Source organism: Centrocercus urophasianus, unplaced genomic scaffold, assembly GCF_019232065.1.
Source record: "Centrocercus urophasianus isolate 14NV4802_14NV808 unplaced genomic scaffold, USGS_Curo_1.0 seq_39, whole genome shotgun sequence".
In the NCBI taxonomy this organism is placed as follows: Eukaryota; Metazoa; Chordata; class Aves; order Galliformes; family Phasianidae; genus Centrocercus; species Centrocercus urophasianus.
In genome coordinates, this window is record NW_024884966.1 from 4,226,576 (window position 1) to 4,239,174 (window position 12,599).

Sequence of the window (12,599 nt, forward strand, 5' to 3'; positions counted from 1 at the left end):
CATAATGAGTTAATAAGAAACTCTTCTATTGAAAAAGAACATGTCAGTCATGTCAACAGCATCAATTTTCTAGGTAGAACTTCAATACAGCAGGTAACTGAAATTCAATGCATCTGTTATATTTCTTGTTGCCAAGGCTTTAACATTGCAGCAGCATCTGCTATCACCTTTCCAAGTGAAGTGAAATTGGTGCATTCATTTTATTTCATGACTTAGCAACTGCACTGAGGACGAATTACAGATTATAGGGTTATATAAAGGCTTTCTCTGCACATACAGGAGGATCCAAGGACTACTGTCTCATGATTATAGACACAACTTATTCTAACTGTGATCTAGTTATTAAAAATTAAATATTTTCTACTATATCCTGTTCTTCAGTTGCTGTAAAACTATTACAGAACAGTAATATCCACAGTACGTGGCTCTAACTTTGATCAGTTTGATATTTTGTACTTTGATTGGTTTGCAATGGAACAGGTTGCCCAAGGAGGCTGTGGATGCCCCATCCCTGCAGGCATTCAAGGCCAGGCTGGATGTGGCTCTGGGCAGCCTGGGCTGCTGGTTGGCGACCTGCACACAGCAGGGGTTGGAACTGGATGAGCATTGTGGGCCTTTGCAACCCAGGCCATTCTATGATTGATTCTATGATTCTATGATTCTATGATATGATGAACTTTCTTTCCTTCCTGATGGGTGAACTAGGCAAAAAAAAAACAAAAACCAACAGGTAGGAGGTAGAGCAACAGGCCAACCATATTAAGGCATGTTGTACAGATCGAGGCCATGGTAAGCACCGGTATTCTTCACAGAATCTATGTCAGTAAAATTCCTATATGCTGATCTTACACACATTAAAAAAAGAACAGATAATGGGACAACAGGAATTTATTTTCTTGACAGAGAATTAATACTAAGAGGAAAAATCCTGAGCCATTCTCATTACTGCTTGGAAGCGTTCATCTTGTGGACTTAGTTCATGAAAACCTTCAGATCCCTTTACAAGCCAAAGAAAGTGAACACTGGTAGCTCATATATTTAAACACTTTCAGAAGTCAGACTCGTTTCAGAATAGGGCTGTGAAGTCTAAATTAAGGGCTTTTCAGGTAGGTGGTGTCTCAGTATACTGATTGTTGTTCATCTGTGTCACGGAGAGAATGAGAAATCTGAGACAGAAAGAAGCATCTCCCCATACTGCGTTGTCTTTATATTGCTATAGTAACTTGTGCAAATACTAGAAAGACTTTCTGCTGTTGGTTTCTCTCTTTAGCAGTGATATTAACGCACACTATGTCAAATAAGGTCTACGTCATGGAGTCAAGCCCTCTGCATGCATTTTCTTTCTTAAAGCAAAGACATGCCAACTATCAACTATCATGAATCCTAGTGCTGGTCTTGCCCTGTTTCATGTAGAGCTCAGATGAAGAAGAAAGAGAAGTAATTCTGTAAATCAACAGCTGACCAAGGGGGTGGGAGGTAACAGAGCAAGAAAATAGCTCTGCCTTTCTCCTCTCTTTTCCATTAACTACTCAGAAGTCTTCCAGGTGACCTCTGGAAGCCCATATGTCTTAAAGGGAATGGAAACTCCACCTACCAGGGTCAGTCAAAAGACTAATTGGTATGCAATATTACCCATCAGAAAAAAAAAAAAAGAAGAAAAAAAGTGGGCTGGCTGCATACAAAATGTAAAACAACTTCACATCAAGTATTTTATGTAACTCAAAAGAGGAACTAATTCCACATGGCGCACTTTAATATTACATTGTTAATTATTAAGGCTTGTGATCCGTATACAAGAGAATACGCTTCAGAAAGTTATTGAGAATTGACAAGATTATGAACGGGTTTAACTAAACAAATATACTGTTATGTTCACTAAGCCTTGTAACAAATAAAGGATAATAAACAGGCACATTCATCTATTTTTCTTCTATCATAGTCACTGAAGACAAACACAGGGGAAAAAAACAAAACAAAACAAAATGACCTGCTTACATGTCAACAGCCTGGACCATAACGCTGTAAACTGTTCTGTTTTTAAGAAAATCATCGTTAGCTTCTGATTTTATATGGTAATTGTACATCACCAGTTTATGAATAACAACAGTAGAGTTTTTCCCTTCTGATTTCAGAGCCACTTGAGCTATGCAGATTTCAAAAAGCTTATGAATATACAGATAAATGCAGAACTGCTCTGAAGCAAAGTACAAAAATACTTTTCATGGCGAATGAACATCCTGTGCTGCCTAACGCTGGCCAAAATCGGCGTATTGATGGATTAGCCTAACGCACCAAATATAGCTCAAAATCCTTCACCCAGTCCAGAATGCCCTTTCAGATTTTCATCTGCAAGGTTGTCACCATACAACATAAAAATAACTTTTTAGCACCGTGTTTATAAGCTACAGAATAACTCATGTAGGGAATCAAATCAAAAAAGCACCATTGGTTGATACGTTTGAAGAGCCCTTAGCTTGGCCATAACGGTAAATCCACACCATTTTGCCTCGGGTCTTGCTGATGATCTGCTTTTGGAACAAGGGCTACATGCTCAATCCAAAGAATTATTGCTTATATTCCTTCAGAGCAGAGTGCCAGGAAGGTGTTGGATTAAAATAACTTTCCTGCACAGATTCTCCAGCCTGCATGGGTTGAATGCAAAGCTCAAATACTTGCCAAGCAGAAAACTTTTAGTGGCATTAATGTGCTTTCTAGAGCTGGATTTAGAGGTCACAACTGTTCAGTGTTTGCCATGGATATGACTTTGTCAGAACAGATGAAGAAGAAAGTGGCAATCACTTGTGTGCAACTGAAGTCTACTGCTTCATAAGTTGCTCTCCCCAATGAAAACTACGGCAGCCAGAAGCAGCCAGATGGCAATATCTCAGGGGGGCTGGTGAGAGCTCTCTACAGAGACTTCCAAAAGGCATGTTCAAAGATGAAACAAAATCTGCCAGAAAAAAAAAAAAATCAGAATAAAATCAGAATAAAATGGAGCTAGAAGAAGCTAAGTAGGAAGAAAAAAATTAGCATGCAGAAATCAGCACATTCTCCAGTTCAGCTCAGCTGCACCACTAGGAACAGAAATATGCAGCACATATGCATCCCATTTATGTTCACAGAGACAAGGCTGTGAAATATGTGCTTATCCTTATGGATATCTCTGAGGAAAAACTCCACCAGTGTCCAGTACCTGGAGGCATACAAACATTCACCATGTGAAAGTGTATAAAAACAAGCACAGGAAAATTAACTACAGCTTTGGTTTTGCAATACCAATCTAACAACGAAACTGTCAGACTTTGCAGATAGTTTTTTTCCATTTCTTTATTCCTGGATTCTTATTGTTAAATTACCATTTTTGTTCACTGCTGATGAAATAACACAAATAAAGTTGCATCAGAAAGCTTTCAAAGCATCCAAATCAAATGCAAAGCACACAATACTGTGGACCCATCCCAAAATATAAAACCAGCATATATTGTATAGGAGTAAAAGACATGGTATCTTTTTTCTGCTCCCCTGACTACACCTTGTCCTGTGCTCACATCCTCCCTTGACCAACAGCCAGCATTCAGGGCTTTGGAGAAAGACTCAACAGACCAACAGGACTAACCTCAGTGCATTGGTGCAATGAGTACATTGGGAAACAGACACTATTCTGCACATCCCTACTCTGTAGATCCCCCTTCTATGCAAACGATCTAATTAACGTCCAGATCATTAAAGAGAGTGACCAAACAATGACAGACAGGCCAGTGACCATATCACAGAATCACAGAATTGTAGGGGATGGAAGGGACTTCTGCAGATCATTGAGTCCAACCCTCCTGCAAAGCAGCCTCCCTACAGCAGGCTATATATGCTTACAAATTCACAGATGATGCAGAGAAATGATCAAAGTAGATAGCACAGGAATATTAGGAATTGAAAGCATTAGGAAGCAACAGCTTGTATAGATAGTAGGACAGGCATCAATGATCCCTCCATAGGTAGTATTTCCCTTTGCTGTTTTGCAGGAATCCTGGGTCTCTCTGCATTAGTTAATACAAAAGCATAGCATCCTTCTTTTTGTTCTAAACATTTTCACATTTCTACATACTTCTCTGAGTTACCAGCAGAAATTCTCCCTAATCTGTACTTTTTCTTTAGCACTTACAAGGCAATTTCTTACTAGCCCTGTATTGTCTATAAAATACCACTTTAAAACCTCTTTTTTTCACATATTTTTTACTTTTTCTATAAAGTTTTTTCCTGTTCTGAGTGCCTTGCAGCACTTCTCCGTGGTTGCTAGAGTTCCATTATTTGTTCGTATCACTGAATTCTTTACACTCCATCAACCCTACACAATAGATTGTTAGTATGTAAGTACATCAACTTCAGCATTTGGCATAAAAAGGGCTATCAAGAAAATAAAGCAAAAGCAAACCTCCAAGTTGTTCTCCATCATAGATTACAGGAAAGCAAGAATTTACTTTAACAGCAACATGAGTCAGTTGGGTGCCAGTGCTTCTATGTTTTCAATCACAGAAAGAAACTGCAGTAGATTATCAGTGTTGTAGAAGGATTAGTGTGGAGTGCAATGAAAAATGAAGGCAAGGATTTGATTTGGAAATGATAGGATGCTGTGCAACGAACTACATACAAATTTAACACATTTTTAATAATAACACAAATGAGAAACCTAGACTTTCCCAGGAGGCTATATGGAAAGAAAAGGGAGAAACGCTCACTTTCTGCTTTCTGTCTATACTCAAATATGGATAAAATTTAAGTCAAAATTCATACTTTTTTTAAAAGACACATTTGCATAAGTTGCAGAAGAACCACTTCCTGAGAAAATGCATTAAAACACAATAAGCAGTGAAGAAAACCTAAAACTTGTACGTTTTTTCCTTTTTTCTCAAAGTATTTCTACCTTACCGAATGGTAGGAGATGACAGTGGGATGGGTGCACTGTGGATGCCCCTGCAGTTCAGGACACAGGGGAGGTAGCAGTGTTCTGTGAATAGCTCTTCAGTGGCTGCAGTCAGGCCTTCACTCTTTATTGTCACAGAATCATACAGTCATAGAATCACCCAGGTTGGAAAAGATCTACAGGATCATCCAGTCCAACCATCCACTGATCACCAACACTTCTCACCAAACCATGTCCCCCAACACAACGTTCAAACGTTCCTTGAACACCTCCAGGGTCGGTGACTCCACCACCTTCCTGGGCAGCCCATTCCAGCACCTGACCACCTCAAAATCCTTAAAAATCAAAGAGACAAGCTTACCTGAACAGACTTCTTTGTAAGTAGGATTTGGAGTATACCCTCCTGCGTAACCCACATGAGTGGAGTAGACTCCTTTCTGTCTCCAAAACTTCCTCTCAGCTCCCCAGAAGCAGCCCATACCTGAATATTGCATGAAGTACATAACAATGTGTCAAAATCTGCTCAGTGCTGAATCGTTCATTTGCACATTCATTGATACAGCTCATGTAGCCAGTATGTGATGGCCAAGCACTTCCCAAGACTACATGTGGAGCAATTACACTGATAAATCCATTCTGCATCAGTGCACAAAGCAAACACAGGTTTATTTTATAATGCTTCTGAATGAATGTTAACATTACAGAGTACAAGTCCTGTAAGGGTTCAAAGGCTCAAACAAGGAGAATTTTCATGCAAACAAAAATTACTTAAAATGCAATCACACTGTTTGTACAGCACCATTTTTACTCCAGTTGATTAGCAAGCTGTCAAAACACAATAATTTGTATTAATGGCAAACAGTTACTTAATTTTCTGTTTTCAGGCATGTGCAGTCTTTAAAGATGGCAATAATAATGGATTAAATTATACGCAGTACAGGAGGAAAAATGCTTTGATTTAACAAGTTATGCATACACATATTTGATGTTCAGACAAAATTTCAGGATTCATTCACCCACATGGCCAGTTATCAAAAGGCCATTGTCAACAGGTGTAAATTAGCAAAAGCCTCCAGATAGCAGAAATCAAGCATATGGTGTGAAAGCCAAGGGGAAGGAAGAAACAAGTCTAACATTCACAATTCTCTGATGGCTTAAATAGTTCAGAGATGTTAGCTACGATTTGAAGGACTTTATGAAGCTGAAACATGTTGTGTACACTCTAGTAACTCTAGTAGGTTGGATATTAGGAAGAATTTCCTCACAGAAGGAGCAGTGATGCAGTGGCACAGCTGCCCAGGGAGCTGGTGGAGGATGTTCCAGGGTGGGTGGGAGGTGTTCCAGAACCCTGGAACTGAAGTGGGCATGGTGGGGTGGGCTGGGGTTCTCAGAGGTCTTTTCCAATCTTATGGATTGTATGATTCCAGGATTATTTAACTCATCCCTGATTATGGGTAATGTGCTTTCTCTTTCAATGATAACATATGTTCTAAGACATAAAAGCTAGTAAAAAATCAGCTAACCTCTGATTACACTTAAAAATCAATGACCCATTATGAGTTTTCTATTGATAACAATACAGATACGACAGGTTGAGAAATTACAGAAATGTCCCTTCAAAGTTCAACTAGAACAATTACGATCACTCAAAAAGGCATATTCTTTCTTTGAGTCTCAGAGATTAGCTTCAGACTTACTTTGACCAACTCCTGTTGTAACAAACAAAAATATAGAAGTGATGACTCAGGATGTTTCAGGTGCTCAAGTGAGTCACACCAACTGGGAGCCTAGCCTGCTCCTGGAGACCTTGGATAGAGACAGTTCAAAGAAGATAGAAAGTCACCCTTCTAATTGCATTTTCCATGGACTACAGAGACAGCTATAGCTATTAAATTTGGGTTCTTCAGCTAGGGTTGTTAGAGTTAGGGTGGTATGGTTAGGTCACGGTTGGACTCGATGATCTTTAAGGTCTTTTCCAACCTGAGTGATTCTGTGATTAAACTAGGCTGGTGAGAAAGTACTGAAGGATCGATCTTGAATCTGTCCCCAGATTTTGCAGAAAGAACATTCAAGAATTCTTACTTTCTGCAGTTCTTTATTCCTCACATCCAATGCTAGAGTTGTACATACCTCTTGACTCTTTCTTCATATTGCTTTATCCACGAGGACATTTTAGAAGCATTCAGAATTAGACTGATGCTACAATCTACACAGATGAACGTTCCTATGTTCACTACACGTGCTTCCTAAGAGGACGATGGGGTTGCCTGGACCCTAGGCAGGTGGAGTGCCAAATATCTCCTCAGTTTTCAGTGGACACGAGATGCCCCTGGTGGAATTGACTGGATCACACTGTGGTGACACTGGAGGTTTACAGGCAAGTAGTCACTAGTCAACAGATCAAGAGTACAAAACATCAGTGAGAGAAAGCTTAACATGGAATTAGATGACTGAATTCTGCCCAAGTTTCTCTGACTGACAGTTTTGTGCCTGAGAGCTACATAAAGCAAGTAAATGCTGATAAGGTCCACTGTCTTGAGAAAAAAAAAGAAATCATTATTAAAGAAAATCTTACGACTTTCTCTGTGTCATAAAAACCCAGAGCCACTCCTCCTTCCCATGACCAGTAGACCAAACCCCACCAGTTTCAGTGACCTAGAACATAAAAACCTTGAAATCATAGAAACATCCAGATTGGAAAAGACCTTCAAGACCATAGAATCATAGAATGGCCTCGATTGGTAAGGACAATAATAATCATCTGGCTTCAACTCCCCCTGCTACAGGCAGGACTTAGAATCACAGAATCACAAGGTTGGAAACGACCTACAAGATCATCTAGTCCAACCATCTCCTCATCACCATTGCCACCACCAGCACTAAACCACATCTCGCAGCACGTCATCCAGATGCCTCTTGAACGCTGCCAGGGATGGCGACTCCACCACCTCCCTGGGCAGCCATTCCAGTGCCTGACCACCCTCTGAGAGAAAAAGTTCTTCCTTATGTCCAACCTAAACCTCCTCTGATACAACTTGTGGCCATTACCCCATGTCCTGCTCATTGCCTGGGAGAAGAGGCCAAATCCCTCTTCACCACAACCTCCCTTCAGGAAATTGTAGAGTGAGTGTAGACTTCCAACCAGGAGCCTGGCTTTGAATGCTTCCAGGGATGGGGCATCCACAAAATCATGAAGTCCAACCTGAACACGCGTAACTGTTGCTGAAATCTCTAAAATGTAGTACTACATGACCCCATTCTCACAGGAGACTTGGACACACATTACCTTATTGAGACAGCCTGGACATGTCAGCTTTGCTTTGTGGAGAAGAAAATGTTTTGGAGCATTCATGAAATCAGAGATTCTGTACCTTTCTTTTTTTGGCATCCGAGACAAATAACTTCGATTTTATAGGGATGATTCCTTGATGATTTTTTTTGAGTAATTCATTCCACTGCAGACATAGTAACCATCATGGACATGTTGCTCAGAAGACTGGAGAGACTGCCTCACCATGACAACCTAATTATGGATCTGTGCTCTGAGCACCTGGGACAGCATCCAATATTCAGCTTTGAGTTCGTACATGGGCCCAACTTCAAATACAAAGTAGAAGTGTTCATTGCTTTCCTATTTCAAGATGTCTGGAAATAATGATAATTAACCATAGTGTTTGCTGACTCTCCTTGATCAATAATTATTGCTTAGGGTTCTCTCACCAATTGTCCTCTCCCACTTGAACTAATCACCTATATCTTCATGATGGTTTCTTTCACTATTTGTTCTCTGCAACCAGTTTATATATGAAATCATTGTGTTCCCCAGCCTCTCAGAAACAGACATTTTATTCTTTTGGTGAATGATTCTCATGATTTCTCAAGTACTCTGACACCTTGTGCAAACAATAAATCCTCACATCCACGAGAACAGATAAAATTGAAGTCATTGTCACAAGAAAACAACCTGCTAGTAAAGGGACATAATTTACAACAATACAACACTCAATTGCTTTCCGTGGAATTAATACATCCAGCAGCTGATGTTTGTTATTCTGATAAAGTGGGGCCATGTTCTACAGAGAAATTGCCACAAGGAGAGGAATATTAAGAATAAAACCCCTTTCAGTGCTCTTCTTCAGAGCACTGATGGTCTGAAGCCACATTCAGAGTGCTAAAATTGGGAAATAACCTCAATTAAAGACATCATGTACTCCTGTAGTACAAATCACAGAATCACAGAATCACAGAATGGTTGGGTTGAAAGGAACATCAAGGATGATGAAGCTCCAACCCCACCTGCCACATGCAGGGCCACCAACCTCCTCATTTCATAGCAGCCCAGGCTGCCCAGGGCCCCATCCAACCTGGCCTTGAACACCTCCAGGGATGGACGGGGCATCACAGCCTCTCTGGGCAGCTGTTCCAGCACCTCACCACTCTCATAGGAAAGAACTTCGCCCTGACATCCAACCTAAATCTCCCCTCCTTCAAGTTAAAACCATTACAAAGCAGTTTACTTCCTCTAATTTCTACTATTCCAGTAAAAAATTCAAGATGTTCCAAAACATTAGATAAAACTCAGGGGGAAAAAACAGTAAAAAGCAGCTGAAAAAAGAACATAAAGGGGAAATAAGCCACCCATACTATAACGTGAAGCCAGCAAAGATAAATTTGATTTTAAACTATTCATTGAGTATTTTGCATAATCCTCAGTACTGGTTAAGTGAGCTCAGCTTTAGTGTTAGATAGCAAGCGGCACTCCTAAGGGAAAGAAAAGAAGGGAAATACTGGGGAACATGCTCTTATGCCCAAAAAAAAACATAATTTGAACATAATGGGGATGGCAGGAGAGTATTTAAGCATTGAAGATATTTGTCACTTTTTAATTGCTAATTTGTAAAACAAAAAGTATTCTTTAAGTGATGGGTTTTGACTGACTCTTAATTGGAATTTCAAAAGGCATTTAAAGACTTTATGCTTTTGAACTTCAAAAACAAACAGATTCAAATGACAGGCTTTAAAGGTTCATTCATCCCTCTAAATAATATTAACCACACAATTCGGGAATAAATGCTAATACTGCTATTCCTTTCTAGCATCCACATCCTTCTTCTCAGAGCATTCCCTTTATACACATATATAAATAGACAATATATATAAATATCTGCTCTGAACAACTCTTTTTGTACACAGCTCAGTGAAGGAACACATGTTTCCATAGGCAACCCAACCATTAGCACGCTTGTTAAAAAAAGTTTGTATAAGCTGAAGTATTCTTATAAAATAATGGCAGCAAAATATTGCTCTGATAAGAGAGATAAGCACCCCATTGTTAAAGATAACCTGTAACAATTCTGAAATATTCACAGAGCTAAACTGAGCAAAATGGAACTGCAGGTGTTTACTTTCCGGTGAGATTAATTGCTTTACAGATTACGTTTATGTATTAACAAACGTCTCCATTGACTGTAACAGGAGTTCATACATTTAGAGAATAATTCATTTGACTAAAGAGAGACATCCAGGATGGGTCACTACCTGACCCATCCCTGCAGACAGCCAAGGTCAGGCTGGATGGGCTCCGAGCACCTGACGAAGCTGCCGGTGCCTCTGCTCATTGCAGAAAGTGGGACCAGATGGCCTTAAAAGGTCCCTTCCAAAAGCAATTGTATAATTCCATGATTCTTCAATTTGAGATGACTTAGGATATCGATGACACCTACATCTGCTGAAGGCTGACCAACGCGACACGGGACTTGAGAGACGTGACACGGGCCCTTCATGAAAGGTCAGGTAGAAAGCCATACCAATACAACTATTTTATATTTAAGGAGAGAGAAATAAGCCTGTATCTTGCATGCAGACATTACAAAAACGTGAACATTTTTAATCTAGTTGAATCAAACCATACAAAATAAGTTGTGCTTGGAAGCTGCCCATTTCTCTTTGGTGGCTAAAAAAAGTACAGAATCACAGAATCACCCGGGTTGGAAGGGACCTCAAGGATCATGTAGTTCCAACCCCCCTGCCTAGCAGGGCCACCAAACACACACATTCAGATCAGGTTGCCCAGGACCCCGTCCAACCTGGCCTTGAACACGTCCAAGGACGGGGCATCCACAACCTCCATGGGCAGCCCGTTCCAGGGCCTAACCACTCTCCTTGTAAAGAACTTCCCCCTAACATCCAACCTAAATCTTCCCTCCTTCAACTTGGATCCATTTCCCCTCGTCCTGCTGTTGTCAGCCCTTTTGAAGAGTTTACTCCCCTCGTGGGTGTAGGTTCCCTTCAGGTATTGATAGGCTGCAATGAGGTCACCCCGCAGCCTTCTCTTCTCCAGGCTGAGTATCTACCATGAGCAGCTCGGTTGCAGAAGTGTATGTGTGGGTCTGTAATTAAGCCACATAAAACCTAAGCAAAATGACTAATTACAGTTATTCCAGGTCTATTCTGGTAATCATGTACTTAGCTTTCAGTGCTATTAGATTCTTTATTTCCTGTATTGCATGCAACAGCCATTGCACTGGGAAAAAAAATTAAAAAAAAAAAATAATAAAAACAGATTGGAAAACCTGTTTAAAATCATGCAACATTCAAGATGTGCTCCCCTCTAATACAAGAAATTGGAAGATCCTACACAGGGAACCCTTATTCACCCTCGTTCTGCTCCCCTTCCCTGGTATTTCTCCCTATCACATCTTTGAATAGCACTCCATTTCCATTTCCATGCCCGTTCCCTGATACAAATTCCTATTCATGATTCCATGATGTAAAGTGGGCACAGGCGGTACATTTGCATCAGAAGGGCATTCCTGATCCAAATTAAAACCTAATAAGACCCACCCGTGCTGTACTAATTAAAGTCTATTAAGTTGTGAGCCCCGTAGATGTTAACAGAGACTGAAGCTTCAGGGACTCTCAGCTTTCCATTTAGAGAAACTCACAGTGGGTGTATTGTTTATAACGTCTGGCTGGTTTTCCTATTTTCTCTACAACACATATGCATCCATGGCATTTTTATTCCATCCTTTCTTTATTCCTGTGTCCTTCACTTTTGTGTCCCTCTTCTCTGGGCACCCAGCACTTGCACAGCCTGACTTCAGCTGACAGCCCATGACCTTTGGTTGCTGCCAGCTTTACCTACCAGCATTATCTCTTCCTACCCTCCCAGCAGCCCAATTGGACATCCAAAGAAGACACTTTTTGTCTAATTCTGAGAAATGAAGGCATTATTTCCATGACATGCCAAGGTTTTTTTGGCCCACAGCCTGCAAGCTCTCCACCCACACTCTGAGCAGCAGATTAAGAAGCGGTTTCAACGTCAGGCTGATAGCAGTGCTTCACTGCAGAAGATGAACGCAAAGGATAGGGATCCTGCTCCTCCTTCTGTTTGAAGGATTTGAGAAAGTATGCTTCTGCTAATAGGGATAAATTTCATATTTTAATGTACTCTCAGAAAAATAAAAGGTGCTGCTGTGATGAGGGAACAAAAAGCAGCACGCCCTGGAAACTTCTCCCCTAAGCCCAGCTCACCATAGGAGGAGGACAGGGAGACCTGAGAACAGCATTTCAGTACCTGAAGTGGGGCTGCAGGAAGGAAGGGGACTGACATTTCAATGGGATCTGTTGGGTTGGGACAAGAGAAAATGGCTTTAAACTAAAATAGGGGAGATTTAAACTG

At 40.6% G+C, this 12,599-nt stretch overlaps 1 protein-coding gene across 4 annotated transcripts in view; it reads right to left on the reverse strand.

Moving 5' to 3' along the window:
• The window catches only part of MSRA (methionine sulfoxide reductase A), a 262,146-nt gene that overhangs the window by 135,263 nt on the left and 114,284 nt on the right, over positions 1-12,599 (reverse strand). For 3 of the 4 annotated variants that reach the window (XM_042832589.1, XM_042832590.1, XM_042832592.1), the window contains one exon: positions 5,280-5,399. The exons of the other annotated variant lie outside the window; for it this stretch is intronic. In XM_042832589.1, coding sequence (XP_042688523.1) covers positions 5,280-5,399 — 120 coding nt within the window. The remainder of the gene's footprint in view (positions 1-5,279; positions 5,400-12,599) is intronic. 4 annotated transcript variants of the gene reach the window in all.